The sequence below is a fragment of the Gymnoscopelus microlampas genome (assembly GCF_963454915.1).
Source record: "Gymnoscopelus microlampas genome assembly, chromosome: 21".
NCBI lineage: Eukaryota > Metazoa > Chordata > Actinopteri > Myctophiformes > Myctophidae > Gymnoscopelus > Gymnoscopelus microlampas.
In genome coordinates this window covers 12,496,944-12,517,951 of record NC_139958.1, presented here as the reverse complement: position 1 = coordinate 12,517,951, position 21,008 = coordinate 12,496,944, and the positions used below count along the sequence as shown (strand labels likewise).

At 40.9% G+C, this 21,008-nt stretch overlaps 2 protein-coding genes across 12 annotated transcripts in view; both read right to left on the bottom strand.

The window, feature by feature from the left end:
• Positions 1 to 216: 216 nt before the first annotated feature.
• On the bottom strand, positions 217 to 5,591 carry LOC311037246 (uncharacterized protein; the record flags this gene model as incomplete). Its single annotated transcript, XM_084046370.1, has 6 exons — positions 5,515 to 5,591; positions 2,983 to 3,024; positions 2,280 to 2,540; positions 1,468 to 1,728; positions 645 to 776; positions 217 to 326 (listed from the first exon to the last, which is right to left on the bottom strand). The coding sequence occupies exons 1-6, from the start codon at positions 5,543 to 5,545 to the stop codon at positions 217 to 219; spliced, it is 837 nt and encodes a 278-aa protein (XP_083902496.1). The 5' UTR covers positions 5,546 to 5,591.
• Positions 5,592 to 12,408: 6,817 nt separating this feature from the next.
• Positions 12,409 to 21,008, bottom strand: part of fnbp1b (formin binding protein 1b) — a 104,675-nt gene continuing 96,075 nt past the window's right edge. For 10 of the 11 annotated variants that reach the window (XM_084047795.1, XM_084047792.1, XM_084047796.1 and 7 more), the window contains 5 exons: positions 20,045 to 20,154; positions 19,398 to 19,530; positions 17,991 to 18,118; positions 17,331 to 17,512; positions 15,852 to 16,714 (listed from right to left, as the gene is read on the bottom strand). In XM_084047795.1, coding sequence (XP_083903921.1) covers positions 16,536 to 16,714; positions 17,331 to 17,512; positions 17,991 to 18,118; positions 19,398 to 19,530; positions 20,045 to 20,154 — 732 coding nt within the window. In that variant the 3' untranslated portion in view covers positions 15,852 to 16,535. Of the gene's footprint in view, positions 13,163 to 15,851; positions 16,715 to 17,330; positions 17,513 to 17,990; positions 18,119 to 19,397; positions 19,531 to 20,044; positions 20,155 to 21,008 lie in introns of those variants that run through there. The other variant, XM_084047793.1, reaches the window with a different exon arrangement.

Genomic DNA, 21,008 nt, shown 5'->3' with positions numbered 1-21,008 from the left:
AGCCTCCGTCCTACTCCTCCCGCCCAACACTCCCTGCTGACAGGTGCCGCCCCAGCCCGTAGGAGTACGTGCAGTGACAAATATCCCCCTCCCCATCCGGCTTCCCACCCCCGAACACAGGCCAATTGTGTTCGTATCGAGACTATAGACGCTCGACAAAGCTGGACGCACTGCAGTGGATTCAGAACAGAAGTGTTCTTAACCAACATGATTGGTTCAAAGACTGACCGTGCTGCAGAGGGATGTACAGATCATCAGGAGCTCCACTTTGATTGGTCCTCTGGTCTGCTGCTGAGCCCTGATTGGTTTCCTGAGACTGTACAGGTCTTTAATTAAAAGATAAATATTTATCAGTAATGAAGTAGAAAACAAGATGGAATCTAGTGCTGTCATGTAGATGAATAGACAGAGATCTACTGTTCTTACCTGATACAACATGGATCTGTAAATAAAATACAAAAAGACCACGTACAGTATCATCAATGTGAACACACAGTATTGGAAGTGCATATGCTGTGAAATAAGTCATGTATTGTATTATATTGGACAAGTTAAAATACACAAGTACAGTGTATAGTGTAAATGTGTGTGCGTGCGTGCGTGCGTGCGTGCGTGCGTGCGTGCGTGCGTGCACATCAGTTCACCTCTGCATTTCTTCCAGAGACACAGACCCAGAATCAGCAGAAAGATGGAGACTCCAGCCCCCATCAGAGGGTAGAAATTTGGAGGCTGAGAGGGAGGGTCTGGTTGGTCGTTGTCTTTGGAGTCCGGAATATCTGAAGGAGAATGACACACAGATTCCCTTCACCACTTACCCCTATTACAACAACCTATGTTGTTGCTGTGGGGCAGAAACCTCAATTGTATCTCAACTTTTAATGTCCAACCAGCCCCACTTCGTTGGACAAGAGTGTCGCACAAAAGTAGCAGAAATACCCGATCTACAAGCTCACAACGTGGCACATCATACCACGTTGAGCTTGTAGATCTGCTAATTTAGCTGTTTTCCAAAAGATTTGAAAGTGAAAGTTAAAGTGGTTACGTGTGTCTGTGGGTTTAACAAATATCGAACCAATGAAAAAGATTAACAAGAGCTTGTGATTGAATAACATTGGATCGAAACATGGGTTGAAACAAACTTGTGCATTACTTTGTATTTATTTTTATCCCCAGCATGAGCTGGTTGAATTCGGCTGAATTCTCTTCAGCTTTGAATGTACCTTGTTTGGCGACTGAGATTCATCTTGTTTGACGGTGAGAGCACACTCACAGTGTCAGCTGACCTCACATTGTAACTTTGCACTGATTGCTGAACTGCGATATAACCCCTGGGGAACATATGACTTAACTTGCACTGACTGGTCAACTGTCATATCAGCCCTAGGCAGGGTTAAGCTCCTGACCAATCAGCACAACCAGTCCTTTCATCACTCTTCATATAGTGTGTATGTGATACAAGGATCTCACCTCTCACATCCATCCAGCTCTCTGGTGACTCTCCACGGTCAGAGATGCTACACTTGTAGAATCCTTCATCAGACTTGTAAACACTGTGGATGGTCATCTGTCCTGTAGACTCAGTCCTGATGAGGGATCCATCTTTATAGAAATCAGCTGGGAGGTCAGAGGATGGTTTCCCTGTTGTCTTATTTTCGTACCAGCAGTGCAGGGTGACATCACTTCCTTCCATCACAGGAAGTACAGTCATCCCCAGGATCACATCTCCACCTGAACAATGACAATTAACATCAGAATAGAAGAAACATTTGACTGAGGTTACAGTAGGTGGCCAGTGACTTTGACCAGTTTCACTTTCAAAACCGTTGCATCATGCATGTCACACAAACAGAATGCGGCACACAACAATGGTTTGGATCATGTGGATTGTGGAAGTTAAATGGTGGATTTGCGGATAGGACTCTATATGAAAAAATGTATATGAACTAAACACATCGCATTCCGATGCAAAGGTTTTGAAAGTGAAACTGGTCAAAGTCACTGGCCACCTACTGCACATCACTCTGAGCAACACTATCCCAACATGATGAGGTTTTAAATTGTATAAATATAAACAAAACGAAACAAACACACTTTTTTTTTACAAACAGAAAATAAGCTCTCAAGCTTTTTTTGTATTATAATCTTATGACAGATATATATATATATATATACATGTACATTATATTCATTTTGTTAATAAAAACCTCAGTCAATCAATGAACATAAAATACTCTTTAACAGAAAAAAAGACACCAAAGTTGTTTATTTAAAGAACGTACCAGTCACAGTGACTTTAACCGTGTCACTCTTTCCCTCCGAAGACTCACACCAGTAAAATCCACTATCCATCCGGTGCAAAAACCTGACAAGACATCCTGTGCTGTTCATCCTCCCCCACCTGACACACTCTGAGGTGATGTTTTTGATGTTGGTCCTCTTCACTCTCCAGACAGTAGAGTTAGACTGTCTGTCCTCACAGCTCAGAAAGACAGACTCATATCTAGCGAACTGAGACCTGTCAGGCCTGAGTCTGATAGAGGCTGGGGGGCAGAGACATGAGAAACAGTTCATGTACTGTATGTTAAAATAAAAATATATGTATTGTTCCCTGATTCTATTGATAGTTGTGGATGATTTGAACTGGTCAGTAGACCACGGAATAAACCATAAGACAGACAGACAGACAGACAGACAGACAGACAGACAGACAGACAGACAGACAGACAGACAGACAGACAGACACTCTCTCTCTCTCTCTCTCTCTCTCTCTCTCTCTCTCTCTCTCTCTCTCTCTCTCTCTCTCTCTCTCTCTCTCTCTCTCTCTCTCTCTCTCTCTCTCTCTCTCTCTCTCTCTCTCTCTCTCTCTCTTCGCTGACGTTGGCATCCCAGAATTAACGCTAGTTTATATTAACAGGATGGTTGAAACACATCAGATGGCTTGTCTCACACTACCCATAATGCAATGTATCGTAGTTGTCTCACCATCTGTTTGAGCAGGTCCACAGCAGACGAGGAGATACAGCACTGTGGAGAGACAGACAGACAGACAGACAGACAGACAGACGTATTTTTTAATCATTGTTATTCAATTCAGCTCTCTATTCGGTTCAGATCAATAGTTCAATTGATTTCATACTGTAGTTCAGTTCATTTATTTGTGTTATTAAATTAATTTCATGTGCATGAATCATAGTCAATATTCAATTCTATGATTGTCCTGCAGCCAGAGCCTAGAGCTGCATTCAGTCCATCCACAGACAACTAATGATCCACACACCAATGAAATGTGACTAGATCTAAACCAAGAGCAATCTCATCATGGATTATTCATTATGGATTATATTATGGACACATACAATAAAACTAACAACAATGTCAACACACAATACAATGGTTGAATGGACAGAAATAAGAAAGACTGTACAGCTTTACATTGTACTACACTTCACGTAACTTTGTGTGTTTTCGTCTCTGACTTCCTGTTTCTGTCAATATTTCACACTCATTCTTTCTCTCTCTTTCTCTGTCTATTTCTCTCTTCCTCTCTTTTTCACACATTCTCTCTACCTCTTGGTCTAAAGAAAATATTCTTCCTCAATGAAAGATTGAATGTTTAAATAGCTTATTGAGTGTAACATTATTAACTTTATTTCTACAGGTCAGATTGCCAGAGCACAAAAATGCATGATGTCTTTTTAATGATTTGAATCATCAGCAAAGCCAGTAGAAAACATGAGGATGACAATCTATTGGAATAACACAAACTTAAAGCTTTGTAACAGGACCAGAAACAATGGATACCAGTTTCACAACCACATTCAAGGCAAAGAGGTGATGAATTAAAGAACAGATGTTATTAACAACAGGTTTTTACAGTACGTATTGTACAGTATGTGCGCATTACTATGAACTGAATGGATTTGCATAATTTCTGTCTGTCTGAGTCCTCCTTAATAGTGATGTCTAAGTCTTTGTCAAGCCAGGCCTGTTTAGTAGTCTGGACAGTCTTAGATAAGCTCTGTAATAAACACTAACAATATGTTTAGATAACCATAGACATAGGGCGCTCTACATACGTCACCCAAAGACACTTTACACTAAAAGCAGTCAGTACATCATAATAGATTATTTCACTGCTGAAACTGAGAAAGTGACAATAGAATCAAACCTTGTTAACCCTCAATAATGCCAAGTTTTAAAACCTGCTGGGTCCTGATCGGCTGGCAGAAAGTTTGTTCTCTCTACAGCAGGGTGAGAGGGGATGTTAGCTGTGAGGACCTTTTATGATACAAGTAGACTTCCACACTTTAACCACACTCCATGTAATTGGAGTTGTACTGACAGAACCTCAGGTTCACTAACGTTACATATAATGCTGCGTTCACACGGGCAGATACAGAGATACATACACAGCATATTTGTGACTCTGTCGCTTTGTATCTGTGTTGCTCAACACGGTCGTTGACATCAAGTGTGCATCCATCATCGAGCTACAGTTGCAGTTTTGTATCTTTGTATCTGCCCGTGTGAACGCAGCATAAACCTCACATCCACTCATTTGTATTATAGGGCCATTCACACCAAGCGCTATCATTTATTTATATATTAAAAATCTCTCTAACTCAAGTGGATGGCAAGATACGTACACATCACAACTAACAAAGACAATGGTAAATGATATAGCTAGTTATAGTGCTTTATAGCAGATGACAGTGAAGTGACAATTTAAGGACTTCTAAGATCTTTTTAATACCTAAAAAAAAGACTATTACAGCATCAAAACACACTATACTATAAAAACTGGTCGAACATTGGCCAAATTGTTAAATTATATAAGAAAGAATTGCAAAAATTGTGAAAATAGCTAATCTACGAGTAGATTGTAGAACGGCTATTTTCCACAATATTTATTTGTGAAACTGAGCCAAACAATTACATTACAACTCCTATACATTCCAAGTTCTTGTCGGGGTAAATGGTGCATTTATATGGTAAATGGTGCATTTATATAGCGCTTTTATCCAAAGCGCTTTACATTGATTGTGCATCACATTCACCCATTCACACACACATTCATACACCGATGGTGGAGGAAACCATGCCAGGCACCAACCTGCTCATCGGGAGCAATTAGGGGTTCAGCGTCTTGCTCAAGGACACTTCGACACTAACTCTTGCGGAGCGCCCCAGCCCGGGATCGAACTGGGAACCTTGTGGTTTCCAGTTCACTCTACCCGGCCACTCTACCCCTCAGCCACCGCCCTGAGCCCTGAACTACTGCCGCCCCCAGTGTGGGGCGTCCCCAGTTTAAATAGGATTATTTTGGGGGATCACGGCCTGAAAAGGTTGAGAACCCTTGCTTTATAGTAATGGCCCTCATCCATTTTCAACCTGAGCTTCCATTTGCTTTAGATAAAAACACTTAACCATCCCTCCAGCACTTTAATAACCTAGTTTGGTGACAGTGGATTTCTGTCTCATTAAAATGCAAATTAAAATTAAAAAAGTACTCACATGTTATCATACAGGTTGATGCAAATTTCATCCTGACAACCTGACTGAGAGACAGTTGCAGTACGTTGTTTGACAAAGCCCCCTCTGCTTCTGGTTGGCTGAAGGGTCCATTTCCTGTCTGGTAAGATGCTCAGCCACACTGGTGTGCCACACGTGCACACACATGCACACACACACACACACACACACACACACACACACATTCACACGCACGCACGCCGCCCCCAAGTGAACACACGCACATACAGAATACTGTTTTATTGATGTTTTTAAATATAGCTTCTGTGACAGTATTGTGTATAAAAAGTAAAAACACAACAAATGGAAGCTACATGTCATGCACAACCTAGCAGAAGTTCTGTGTGTGTATGTCTGCGCATATGTGCGTTCATGTGCATTCATGTGCGTGTGGACATGCGTCGAGGTGTCATTCAGTAGTTGAAGCAGGTTTACAGTTGTCAACGATACAGACAACAAGCCCAGTGACAGTCTCCCCTACGTTGAATTTAGATGTTAACAGACATATTTGTATTAATTAATTTACCAGACATATCAGTAGACTGAGATATCTGACTCTGAACGTCTGGCTACGCAGAACTACCAAGCCCATGCAGGTTGTCAAGGAAGTGACACCTCTACACCAGAGCCTCCCAGGGTTGCATGCTGAGCCCTATGCTGTGCTTCCTTTAGTTCAGTTTAGTTTAGTTTATTTCGAGCATCAACAGTATATCCACAATAGAACATTACTGTATATTTGAACTTTCCTTTTTTTTTTAGGGTGACCAAAAAAAAGGCTGAAGCTATACTTTAGGCCTATGTGCATATCCTTTGTATGTTATTTTGTTTAACAAAAAGCAGTTGCAATGAACATAAATCCTGTATACTTTTTTTATTTCAAGGACCCCCAATTTGATATACATTAGGCCACAAATCCGCATTTGTTACAATGTCTTTTTAATCTACACTGTAAAATCTTCAGTGTTTGAGCTGTTCTTGAGCTTAACTTCAGCTCAACAGCGAGCTAAACTCCACTTACCCATAGAAAGAAACGACAGTCCCCGGGTTCTTATGTTCCCACTTACCAAAGGGGTTAGGAGGATTAGGGTTAGTGTTAGAGTTGTAAGCGGGGAACATAGAACCCAGATACGTTCCCATTTGTTCTTTTACTGCGGACCCTTAAGGGTCATGGAGTAAAACTGACAACAAACATTACATACAATGCAACATGAAATGGTGTCCTGTCCTCTTTAAAATAACCATGCTATTTATAACTATTGTTTTTTAATATTCACTTTTTTATACACACATCACATGAAATTATCACTAACATGAAATTATAACTTCCACATGAATTATAACTTCATTCTCCTGGTGAAGGTAAGTAGAGGGTAAGTGGAGAAAAAAAACATCAAATTGGACAAAGCAATTAAGAGGATGTACTCTCTTTGCTACTACTAACAAATCAAGTTTTATCAAGTGCTCTCACACACCTGCCTCTAATAACATGATCACCTCTCTTCATCAATCAAGTACTAAGTATTGAAGGTTTAAGTGGTTAAAAGTCTGAAATGAACAAAAACATTAATTTACACAACACTGATGATAGTCAATGGAGCTATTTATGAAAAAATAGCAGACCGAGTAAAAGACCAAGCTTCATCTCTCTCTCAGCTAGGGGGTCCTTGCTGAGAGAGACCCCTGCTTTAGATTATTATCATTTCTTACCTTCAGATGGCAGCAAACTCACACATTTTGTGCCCTAGGGTTTAGATCCTTTTCAAAGGTGATATAAAGTAAGTCATAAAACAAAAAGTTGATTGTTAAAAAGTTTAAGGTACATATTCTAGTTATCATTGTTATAGAGTGTTTGTTCAGTAACAGCGGTCTCCCCATCTCTTTAATAAACAGAAGAAAAACTATTCAGGTGGGTTACACATTTCATCCAATCAGGAGAGAGAACCCTACAAAGATCCTTTATCGGCTTCGATTTGAGTGTTCCAGTTCAAATTGTGTCTGCTCATTTATATGTTTCATCACTTCCTGTATGAGTTCTCTCTCCTGATTATATGAAATTGGTATCCTGACCTGAAAATGTGCAGTATCATCTGTTCACTAAAGAGCTGGAGAGATGGGAAGGAACCTGTTGAACACTCTATAGCAGTGATTTCTATCAAAATATAGTTATTTAACACTTCTTTTAACAAAGAAATATCACTTACACCACCTTGAAGTGATGTCATTGTAACAATAAGTGGATAGTAATGGTCTGGTGTGGGATTATGGCTAATTTAATTTACTTTTGAAAGACAATATGCATAGAAAAGGACATAACACATGACTATCTGCTTACCAAGTATATTTAATTGGCACAGTTAACACAATACAAAGTATTCAGTGCTCCAAAAAACACAAGCATAGGCTACCAAATGGAACACAAACGAAAAGTGCAAAAACACACCATTTGGTAGACTTTACAAAAACAAAACAAAAACAAAAAAACAAGAGACAGAAAAAAAGAAGTCTTACTTAGCAAAGCAGAAAAGGTAACAGTATAACTTCAATAGTTAAAATAGATGTTTTTCCTTTTTTTTCTTAGTTTAAAATGTATTTATATATTCATATATTTTCTCTAATTCCAATAAGCCATTTCTTCTGTACAGATATAGCCGGTGAACTGGCTAAACATTGGTAGACGTGGCTGTCTGTACACTGTCAACATTTTCGGGTTAATTTAACTCTGAGGAGTGTACAAATGTGACCAAATGGACCCACATTTGTACACTCCCAGAGTTACAAATGGTGTCGATTAACACTGAGGATTTTACTGCATAAAGCTACCGCTCTCCCTATAACTCAGTATGTGTGCTTCACCTAAATATCACCAACTTTGAAATTATTTGACTCTTATGAATATTAGGTTTATTTTAATGACACGAGTGGCTTTTTTCATAATGTTCACAGGTCAAGATAAGGGGGGGTGGGGGGCGAAAAGTTAAAACTGGGGCTCTTTAGACTTGATTCCCTGCCGGAAGCAGGTGTTTTGCATTAGTCGTTGCGCCCATGTTAACCATAGAGACAAATCGATTCACTGTTTGTTCCAGATTTGACACTATTAATGTCAATCGCTACTACATTTAAAAATGTATTAAAATACTTACTGAGACGAGATCTTGACAACGGCTTAAATTTTAAACAAAACAAAACAGAAAAATATTTATTACACATATTTGCAGTTAAGGGATTTCAGTTCAACATGTAGGCAGATCATTCAGTCAAGTTGCTGGTAAAAACAGGTGCAACATTTTTTTTCCAGCTTTAAAAAAAAACCACTAAAACATATAAAGCGAAACATTTCTTCGACCCAATGTCATAAAAAAAAACTAAAAAACGAAATAAAAATGTTAACATGTATGTGCCTTTGAGATAGGGAAACAGTGGACATAATTTTATCTGTAGTCTGACAGAATCTCTTGTTGCCCCCAAACAAAGCTGAAAAATCTTTTTTTAGTTTACCACAGATGACATCAGCATTGTTCGTTCAGTTTTCAAATAGTGGTAGCATAAAAAACGGTTAACAACATGAACCCTAGCAAAACATTTGATGAAGAAAATAGCTAATCTACAAGCTCAGATCTACAAGCTGATCAACGTGTCAAAACGCCACACGTCGTGAGCTCGTAGAACGGCTATTTTCGGCTATTTATTTGTTGTAGACGGGAAAAAGGAGCGGGCATGGTATAGACACTCCGGTCAACGAAGTAAATAATAGGGTTTAAGTGGTTTTAAGGCCCAAAATTGAGAGAACTGTGTCTCCTTTAATTGTTTCAGTCACATGACATTGTGTGGGAGTGAATCACAGTATATTTTCATATACAGTAGACAGCAGTAAACAGACCATATTAAAAGCATTGGATATAAATCGGGGGAGGGGGGGGGATAACTGATGCTCGGACCATTACGGAGACATTTGACACACCTGTGGTTTCGACGAGGTGATAATAACTGTAAACTATCACAACCATTTGCTTTTAGACACAAACGGGACACTGCTGACATTATTACAACCATACTGTGTGTGATCACAGTATGACACATTCATAACCCACCCAACCATAGCATGATTGAGGAAAAAGACATTGTCGGACCCCTACCGTCAATTGCTTAGAGTAACGAGATTAAAGCTGCAATCCATGACTTTTTTTAGTGAATAAAACGGTATTTGAATTGCCCTGTATGGTCGACTATGTTACAGTTATACAATATCTCTAGCACAAGTCCAACAGTGGTTGTAGGTGGTCTCCTTGCTCTTCTATTGAGAAATGTACAGGTAGGTACTGTAGGTCATCTACTGGTTGATGAGAGGTATTGCACAACATCCAGAGTGTAATATCTCCCCTGCCCAAACAGGGCTTTCATTTTGGCGCTCGCGCAGGGTGACCCGGGGTTCGATTCCCGGGGCGGGACCGGGGCGTACACCTTACAGATTGCAGCTTTAAGCTGGGTAATACTGGGAGGGCATCACTCACTCACTCACTCACTGTTAAAGGACACAGGTCAGGTAAACATGCTTTCCGAGACAAAATATCAGCCAGCGAAGAAACAACATAAGAGCTTTCTTTCAACAACAAAAAAATTATAAATTAAAAAAATAAATCAACCACAGGCACAGAACCCGGATGGTGGCGTAACAGGTTAATTAAGAAGGTGAATGACCAGGCAAATGGGGGGTTAACTGAATCAGAAAGGCCAGTGGCAACAACGGCACGGCACGGCAGGGGGTGTGTGTGTAAGCCACCGACCACCACCCTGGGCTGCCAGCAGAGGGTGGGAGGAGGAGGAGACAGGGCAAGCATGCAGAACCCGAACACGACCACACTGCTGTTGCACAGTGCTCAAAGCAGCCAATATAAGACGCTTGAGGAGGGAGCGATCGAGGGAGAGAGAGGGTTAGGAGAGGAGGAGATGCAAGGGATGTGAGAGTCAGAGAGAGGAACATGACACCAGTGGTGATGTGAGATGATGAAGCCTGATGTACGCGTCGCTATACGACGGCATCGCTTGCCGGAAAATAGCCGACCTATACAAGCTGACTCTGTCGTAAGATGATGGAGTTTAAAGGGGAATTACACTTTGAAACACTTCTGCTCAGAGTTTTTTGTGTGCACCCCAGACAGTTTTGATTCGACATTTCATGCATGGACTTCATGGATTTCATGCATGGACTTCCGGGACTCCTGGATGCAACATTTCATTACAGATTATATTAACATAATAAAGTAGTTGGGAAAATGATGGTCTCCCCATTCATTGGAAGTACAATATCAGCCACCAGAAGCAGGGATGTGTGTTTTCAGTGAGCTTGAAGTTGAATGAGCTTATATAGGAGGGTTTGCGTGTCTGATCAAATGAATATTAAATATATATAAATATTGAATCAAGCAACATAAAAACTGTCTGGGGTGCACACAAAAGCTCAAATGACCTCAGAAGTAATCATCCCAGTCACTATGAGACTGGATACCAGTCCCAGCATGGATGGACTCCAAGTCAGGGGGAGTTATTATGGTTGAAATATGCACAACATGATTCTGAGGGAGTGAAACACACAATACAAAGATCTTCACTGAGAGAGACACACACACACACACACACACACACACACACACACACACACACACACACACACACACACACACACACACACACACACACACACACACACACACACACACACACACACACACACACACACGAAACAAACATATACCCCAGACGTTCAGCATAAATACTGTATCTCTGTCCTTCCTTTACGTATGGTTTGTAAACCTGGTAATATAGAGCTGATTTTGTGAGTGGAATGAATGGTAGGTTGTCTTAAAGCTGCAATCCATAACTTTCTTCAGTGAATAAAATGTTATTCTGACCAATCTGTATAGAACAGTATATGTTAAAACAATATGACTAACACAACTGCAGTGGTTGTAGTTGCTCTACCTGTTCTTACTATCCTGTCGTTTGGGTCGTATAGGACACACAGCCCAAGCCTTACCACTCACTTTGATCAGCTAACATACTGTAGGAATGCTGTCCAAGGCTTCCCTAAAACACCCTGTTTTCCTCCTAGACTCTTCTCCCCCCTGGCTCCCAAACTGTGGAATAAACTCCCTCTTGCAGTCAGAACCGCAGACTCACTCCCAATTTCCCGCCGTATAGTCTGAAGGCTCACCTCTTCAGACTTCACCTCACCCCTAGCCCTCCTCTCTCCTTGTATTTCCTTCTTGTTTCCTTTTTTTCGATAAAGGCTAGATTACTATGAAGATTTTTCTTGACCACAGAATGTTATTTAGATAGCATATTGTTTAGGTTCTTTGAGGCACTACACTGTTCTCTCTTTACCTTGTTTGCGGACTATAGAGTTCATGCTAACTCTGCCTCTTTAGATCTCACACTTGTAAGTCGCTCTGGAGGAGAAATTATAGGACACCTTGTGGTTTACAAGAGGTACTGCATGACGCTCAGAAGGCAATATTAGCTCAACAGTAGAAATGTCAGTGCTCGCGAAGGGCAATACCCGCTGGGTTCAAACCCCGTGCAGGTAGGTCAAGAAAGTTACGGATTGCCGCTTTTATGCCACTCCTAGATGGGTCCCGCATGCTGGACGATTCTCTCAGCAATGCCTTTTAATCAGTGAATATGCTCTGTGTCAGTGACCGAACAGACTGGTTCTCAATGTGGGGTCTGGGGACCACCATGGGTCAAAACTCTGGTCAAAACTCTGGTCCACTAGGACTGTAACTCTGGGAGTGGACAAATGGAACCAAATGGACCCTTTCGGGTCCATTTGGTTCCATATGTACACTCCCAGAGTTAAATTACCACTGAGACACACAGAGACACACAATTCTATCAAATGGGGATCCGTGGCCTAATGCAAATCTAACTGGGGGTCCTTGAAATTAAATAAGTTTGAGAATCACTGACCCAAACAGAGCAAACCCACAAAGGTAGAATGGAGTGTGTTTGTGGGAGGGGCTCATGGCTTCCTGCTTTCTGCCCCGGTTATATTTGAACCGGGTTGCCGGGCAGAGTCTATATCCAGGTCTATCTCCAGCTGGTCTCACCGTCCTGTTTCTGACCCCACCCTGCCATACTGTACCTACTGTATGTGCATGAGTGTGTTGGGGCAAAAAGGTGAGGAGAGGGAGAAGCGGTAAAAGGGCGGAGGTTTTCAGAGCGAGCGAGAGAGAGCGAGCTAACAACTGCAATCATGAACACGCGGTATAGCCCAAGCGGAGTCAAGTTACATCGAGATGCAAAGCTTTGCAGAGACAACGTAGACAAAAAAAACGATATTGTTTGTGTGTGTGATTGTTGTCGTACACGTGTGAAGAACGGAAAGGTTATCGGTGCTAAAAAATATTTGGAGGGAATTTCTTTTATCATTGCTTGATGATGACAGCGACTTTTACAGGAGAAGCATAATACTATGTTGTTGTTGTAGTTTTTTTTTTTGCAATTGTTTGTAAATTGAGATATGTTTTTAATCAATCTGTTCATCGTTCACTTTGTCTCTCTGACTTTAGCGCGGTGGTTTCTCTCCAGGCTGCTTGCCCTGCCAGTCCTCATCCAGCCTCACACTTTTAGGAATCTGCAAATAAGAAAAAGAAAAAAAAAAGAACAAACAAAAAAAACGACAAAAAGAAAAAGTTAGATATAGCTCTCAAGGAAATCAAGTTGAAAACACAGCAACCCAAAAGATATTCAGACAGATATAGAATGAAGAACGAAGAAGCAGTCATTCCATTACATTAACCACATGAACCCTATAGCGCTCGCCCCTATTCTGGGGGCGAATATTAGCAGAACTACAAGCTCACAACACAGCGGCACAATTTGAGCTTGTAGATCAGCACAGAGATTTGGTGGAGGGGGAAAAAAGGAGGAGAAGTGTATAGGGTTTAAGTGGTTAAACTATTTTGGATGAATGATGCCATGGTGTCAGCAAGGTACTCTAATGTAATCTGTTCATACCTAGGTGAAAACTGTCTGTTAATTGTCCATATTATTTTGTTTAGCAGTTATTGTACCATGAGCAAAAAAAAATCAATTCAGCATATTCTGCTTAGTTTGGTTTATGTTCTGGCATGAATGCAAGTTAAATGAAACCCAATTTAACCTGTCACAACATGCTGAAAGCACATGTTATCTCAAAATGTGCTAGTGCTGTATGCATGCACAACATTTCAACTGCACCTCCATAAAGGGCTGTTCACACTGAGCACTATGACTATAACGATAACTACAGTATTATCGTTCACCATTGTATTTGTCATCATTTTGGTGCAAACTCTGCCATCCACTTGACTTAGAACGATTTTTAAAACTATATTTTTGTATAGTTTTATAGTTCTAGTGCTGCTCGGTGTGAATGGCCCTTAAAGTATGAAATGTAAATGATGTTTCCAACTTGAACCATAAGCTGTGACAGAAAACAAATGAGCAGGAACAACAACAGTTTTGTAATGAGAAAGCTGTTGTCTATTTGACATCTCAGCCTACGTCTAAATCAAGAAATCCTCAAAATAAATCTGAGCAGCAGCAATATGCCTAATTTATGCCCCAGCACCCGATGATGATGTTGCCTTAAATAGCAGACCTACAAGCTCACACACAACGTGTCGATCTTCTATTTTAGGTATGCAATATGTTGTAGTGTGACAAAGTATAAAGGGCCGTGTCCACCATGATGTTATTTCCTGAGCACACTTTGAATTGTTTGCAATAATGGGAGCTTCACATTTTTTAAACACCCCAGCAGCATGTCGAGGTGCTGAGCGAGTTATTTTGTCCTCGCAAGCTCACGTGTGGCGTTTTTATTTGCTTGCTGAGAGCTGAAATATTTTCAACTCGGGTGTTTGGAAGCGTTTTTTAGGTGAGCGCCTTGGGCTTTTTCTCAACCGGGGAAAAAAACACCTTGGTGGACACAAAAAGCCCCTAAATCAGGCTGTAACATAGCAGACATTTTGAATGGTAAGGAATGTCGCAGAACTCAATAAGACCAAAAAAAGTGCTTTGAAGACGGATCATGCTTTCAAACACACCCTCTCACACACGCAGAGGCGGCCCTCCACAAACCCCATGCAAGAAACCACAGAGCTTTAAACATCACGGTGAGCCCTGCATGTCAGAAACGTCTCACCATGGAGTTTTAGTACTGCTAATTCTCACTCCTGTATTCCTTTATGGGCCTGCAGAAACACAGCCCAACACTAGCATTACCAAATGCAATGACTTACAAAAGAAAGACTTTTGTTTAGCTGGCCATCACATGACATTTACTGTATCCATTATGTTAAGAGACTAACCATTGTAAGGGTAAAAATAATATCCATAACAACTTAACATTATCTTTTTATGTCTACCAGTACTAATATTGAGCTATAGCATGCAATACTACTTATGAGTGGGAGCAGTCTTTTTATTTATTTTTTAATTTTTTTATAGCCTACAAAAATATTTTTTCTTCCATATGTATATATACTGTATATTACATAATATTCAAATTACCTTTTCCGTTTGCATGATTGCACAACAGGCATGCTTTCCTATTATAGGTACAGCAAACAACCAAAACACAATTGCTTGGGTGTCGATTTGATCAGTATCTTGATATTGTTCATTGTAATTTTTCAGCATATTCATAAAATGAGTGATTTAAGTGGCATTTGGACCATACAAATAATAAGCCACTTTCCACTGACCTAACATGTCAGCCTCTGTGTAGAAATCAGGACAAAACATAATTGTACTATGTATGTAAATATGTACAGCTGATTACTGTCAGTGCGTGAGCTAAACCAGTGGTTCCCAACCTGTGGGTCAGGGGTCCCCACATGATTTTTTTTTTGGGGGGTGGTGGGGGGGGTCCAAAGATGACAGTAAAGTGACAATTTAAGGACTTTTAAGACATTTTCAATACCTAAAAAAAAGACCATTGCTGCATCAAAAGTAATCAACAAACTAGACTATAAAAACTGGTCAGACGAAATTGTCAAATAATAGTGCTTGTCAGGGTGGGGATAAGGATAATTCCTTTTAACAGGTCGTTCATGAAAGTCCTTGCAGTCTTGTTTCCAATGATGAACCTGTGAGCAATTAGGGGTTAAGAGTCTTGCTCAGGGACAAATTTCATTTCATCGACACATATGCTGGCCTGGCCTGGAATCGAACCTGGGACAACCAGGGCCTCTGGCTCCCTAGGCGGGCTCACTAACCACTCAGCTATGGCCGCCCCTAGTTCAATTATGATTATTTGAACTGGGGCCTGAAAAGCGGCCTGAAAAGGTTGAGAACCACTGAGCTAAACTACACCTGCCCTGTCTTATCTTCTGTGACCACTAGGTGACACTGCAGTGAATATGACTTCTATTCTCCAGTCCAGATATATTGCAAGTCCAATTTCAGTTCTTCTCACTTACCCGCCAGCAGCTTGTCTCAGTGTTTTCTGGGACGATTCCAAATGTTGTAAAACCGTGGTTCCCAAACACACGGGGTTTCGAGTAAATATCCCCTTTTTTATGTTTCCTAACAAATAGTGAAAATAGCAAATCTGCAAGCTCTCCACGTCACGGACCGTCACGTTGTGAGCTTGTAGATTGGCAATTTTCACAGATTTTGAAATGGGGCCTAAGTGTTTGGGCACCAGAAAGACATCACAATTCTCTTTGGGGTCTCGAGCAAAAACATTTGAGAACCACTGTTGTAATAGCAATATTGTAATAGAATATTAATACTAACTCCAACTGTAACTAACCCCACCTAACCCAATTGTCTTTGTACAGGCACAATGGACAAATCTGATTGGTCCATCGTTGTTGTTGATGATGACGAGACAGGAAGTCAGGGCATTCTGTGATCACATTCTCTTATCGGAATCACGTCCAGGAATAGAGAATGATGTTACATTTTCTGACTCACAGTAAGGGAAAAAAAATCTAAAGAACAAAGAATGTTTTTCGGAGTTAAATGTATGTCATAGCACCTTTGGCATTGGTTTCCAAAAAGACTTCGACATAGGACGAGGGGACGTATCCCTCCTCGTCTTCGTTCCTGCGAACACGCGTCCATCCGTCTCCTTTGTCCTCCTCTATAACGTAGAGCAGCTCCCCCTCCGTCACTGAGATGGTGCCTTCATTTTTACCTGCATGGGGGAACAACAGAGAAACGGTTGGCAATGGAGAGATAAGAGAAAAGGAAAACAGATACAAGGCAAGAGGTTTGGTGTAGAGGGAAAACAACATAGTACAGAGCCAAAGGTCAAATGTAAAGTACTGGGGGTTTAAGTGGTTGAAAATCCACATTAACATGAACATTTTAAAGGAGTAGTTCACCTATTTCCTATCAATTACACAACCCATGAAGCCTTGAATTCATGGAGATGTTTTTGTTTTTGTCACATTCCTAAGCCAATAATTTGATGACCGGCAGACTCAATTGACCTGCATTTGAGTCTCCTACCGGAGAAGTGTCCTTTAATATAAATTATAATGTGTAAACAAACAAACATTAATTTACACAACACAGAGACTGCTGTCAAACAAGTCTATGAAATCTATGAAAAAAGTTTCATATGCAACACAATTTTATACAATATGTAGTGGGGGGGGGGGGGTTTTCAAGATACGCAACGGACAGGCTGATACACTCGCAAGCAATTTTTATGATAATAGTAATAATGTTATTGGAGATTGTTGGACACTTCTATAGACTGAATGAAGGGATTTGGATCTTCTCATGATCATTAGCTATAGGCCTACCTTCAAAAGGGTACAGGGCTTTGCAGGTGCCAATGGTGGGTAGGGTCTCTTCATCATCAAACTCGTCATCGAACTCTGGTGTGCTGGAGGTAGGGAGGCTGGGGTTGGGGTTGGGGTTTGGGGTGGCGTTGATTTTCACCTGAGTCTCTGAACTCTGCTCCTCTGTGTAACTGCCATCCGGGCTGCTCAAAAGACAGCAAACACGATAACAGTGTTAAAAGAAAACCTTAAGTAATACACGCCGTCATTTTCTGGAAAACAAACAATAGGGATGCAACAAATCGGGGCATGTCATTATTTGGGCATGCCACTATAGGCAAACATTTTGTAATAATTTTTTTTTTTTTAACTTTCACCCAAAAAATATTTAGCGGATCTATAAGCTCACAACACGAGTAAGGCTTAAGTGGTTAATACATTTGTACATTTGATATAAAAAAAAAATATATTTTATTAAAAAAACATGCTTCTTGATTATCCGATTAATCGAAAAAGTAATCAAAAGAAACATAATAGATAGTTGCAACCCTACAAACAAACAAACAAACAAACAAGAGAAACATTTCTGTGTGTGTGTGTGTGTGTGTGTGTGTGTGTGTGTGTGTGTGTGTGTGTGTGTGTGTGTGTGTGCGTGCGTGCGTGCATGTGTGTGCGCTATACCTCTCTCTGTCCTGGGCACAGTTATTACCCACAGGCGTCGTACTGTTCTGCGTCTCATAGAGTCCACTTTGTCTCCGGTGGGCGTCACTCTTAGATGGCATCCTGCCTTCCACCTCTGCTAACCAGCCCTGAAATACAAACACAAACATGCATCTAAACAACAAACGTTGTGGATGTTGGCAGTCTGACTGAGCCAGTCACAACTGTTTAGAATCTTAAGAGTTATGACTGGCTAATCCACTTTGAAATTGCACTATAAATAAAGAGTGAGGTCGCCAAAAACATTCCCCATAAAATGGGGTTGTAGTATAAAAAGGTTTGAGAACCCCTGGTTTAGATGCATGCAACATGCATGCATAACATGTTTCCAGAGATGAAGAATAAGCAAATGGTTCAGCTGTGTGATCTTTTAGGAGATATATGTCACCCTCAACTTGTCTTGCTGACAGAGCCCACGAATCCGGTCTCACACGAATACCCACAGTCCAGATGGTCCAATATCACAGATTACAGACTGAGTATTATGCTGTCTGATTCTATTTTATAGTGAGTTACGAGGTGTCTAATGTTAATGAAGTAAGTAAGTAGACATGGCCATGTGACCCATAGGTCAGGAGCCTCCTGTTTCTGTAGCCCCCAATCCAACCTTTGCTGAGAAGAATCTATTTTTTAATGCAATGTATTAAAAGTTAAAGTTGTGATAAATATAAATACTCAAGTAAAGTATAGATCCCCCCCACAAACTACTAAACCCGTTAAGACCCGGGGCGACTGTGTTTTGTGGGCGAGCGTTTTGGTATTCCTTCTAAATCCTAACAGTTTAGTTTAAAAAAAAAAATTATGTTGCTATATATCAGTGGTTCTCACAATTTTTCATGTCAAGGACCCCCAAAATGATATGTGTTATTCGGCGGTGGACCCCGATCTCAAAATATCTTTGTTCCAGGGACCAATGTTCGCTTTAAAAATATATATATTCAAAGATGTGCACACATTTTTACGACTTAAAAAATAAATAGCAAGCTCATAGCTGCTATGTTTTGAATAGCCAAGAAATCTAAAATGACACAGATGCGTTACTATAGTGCTTTGTTATAAGCACTATAACAAAGTACTTGTACATCATTACGTCACACCACCACCGCCTCTTTCCCTGCACAGAGGGTTTGCCATAAAGCCCAGCTGGCCCCAGAACACACATGCATTGCCGCGGCAGCAGTGCGTGTTCTCCTAATAAGGAAGGGCGGCCAGATGCCTCGGAACTATCCCTGCAGTAGAGCAGGAGACGGGCTGTTTTGAAGTCCTCATTATTTACTGTCTTAGATAAGCCAAACAAGATTCCTCTGCCAACACTAACACATCCAGAAGAAAATGAGAGCAGATGCAGGGCACGTGACGTGCACTCACTTCAAATTTCTGAACTTCAAACTGGAGCTTCTCCACGTTCTGTCCGACCTCCGCTAGCCGAGGGTCCACGCTGGCGGGGTCTCCCATTTGTGGGTTCTTCTCGTACACGTCTTTCATCTTGGCCAGGGCGTCCCTAGAAGAGAAAAGTACAGGGATTCAAGCTAAACAATTATAATAATAATATCAAGGCAGAACAAACTAGCGCTCTGTTTCCTAAACAATATGAAGAATTATTATTTGTTATTATCGTACTAAAACCGTGATCTAAGATTTCACTATGGATAGCGGCCTCTGTTAGACTTGGGTTCTCTATACAGTAGGTGGCCAGTGACTTTAAACAGTTTCACTTTCAAAACCTTTGCATCATGCATGTCACACAAACAGAATGCAATGAGATGCGTTCTGTTGATATAACAAGTTTGTTCATATAGAGTCCTATCCACAAATCCACCATTTAACTTCCACAATCCACATTATCACAACCATTGGTGTTGTGTGCTGGATTCGAACCAACATCATCTCGGGTCACGCGCTCCATGCAGGAGGTGTGGAAGGAAAATGGTCAAAGTCACTGGCCACCTACTGTAGGTTCAACACTATGTCATTACACCATGTCATGTGATGAGTGGTGGTACTGGTAAGCTTACCTGGCATCCGTCTCCTTATGGATGTCTTTGTTCAGGTCGTCTATCTTGCTCTGCAGCTTCTTCCTCCTCTGCTCCGGAGGCAGGTGACTGAAGTCCTCAGGTCCAGAACCCTGAGAGGAGAGGAAGAAAAGAAAGAAGGAAAGAAAGAAAGAAAAAAATAAAGAAAGAAAGAAAGAAGGAAGGATAACAGTTGGAGCAGAATCAGTTTCAGTGCTTCTCCTTTCATTATATTGCCTTCACGAGTTTACGTTTAAACTGTGATATCCTATCCTAACATATCAGGTAACGGCGAATAAATGTATTTCTACTAGGTCTTGTAGTCGTGTAATTTAGAGTTATCTCCCTCCACTTTAACCACTTCAACTCTATATACTTACTGACTGCATGGAGTCCACCAGGGCTCTGTACCAGGCCCCCTTCCTATTTTTGCTCCATGAAATATCATTGCAGAAAATAGCAGCATCTACCAGCTCACAACGCTTTTTGTTGATGCGGCCGTTTTCGCATAATGATTTACGCCCCCGGCATAGGGACGCTAGGGTTGAAGTAGTTAAACTCTGCAAATCACTATTGAATGCATAAAGGATAACCATCATTTGGTATTCTATGTTTTGTGGGTGTGCATATCTCAGTGTACACTGAAGGACACGCAAACACACACTTATTGAGGCTTGTCTGTGTTTATGTTGAGAGATTGCTAACCTATTGAGCCCCAAGCCTCCCTGGACCAGTATACTGTCAGCAAATGTAGACACACTATTGCATACATCCTGTTATGCAGTATTCCAATAATATGTCCTGGTTTAATGGATACAGTACTATGAAGCTGTCCAACCGTTTGCTAATAGGAGGACTGCGCCTGCTTAAAAAATGAAGCTTGTCTGAGTGTGAGTGGTCTTGGCACGCCTAGTGTGGGCCTATTATATTTCCTGACGAGAAACCGTCCATCTTAAGATGATGAGTC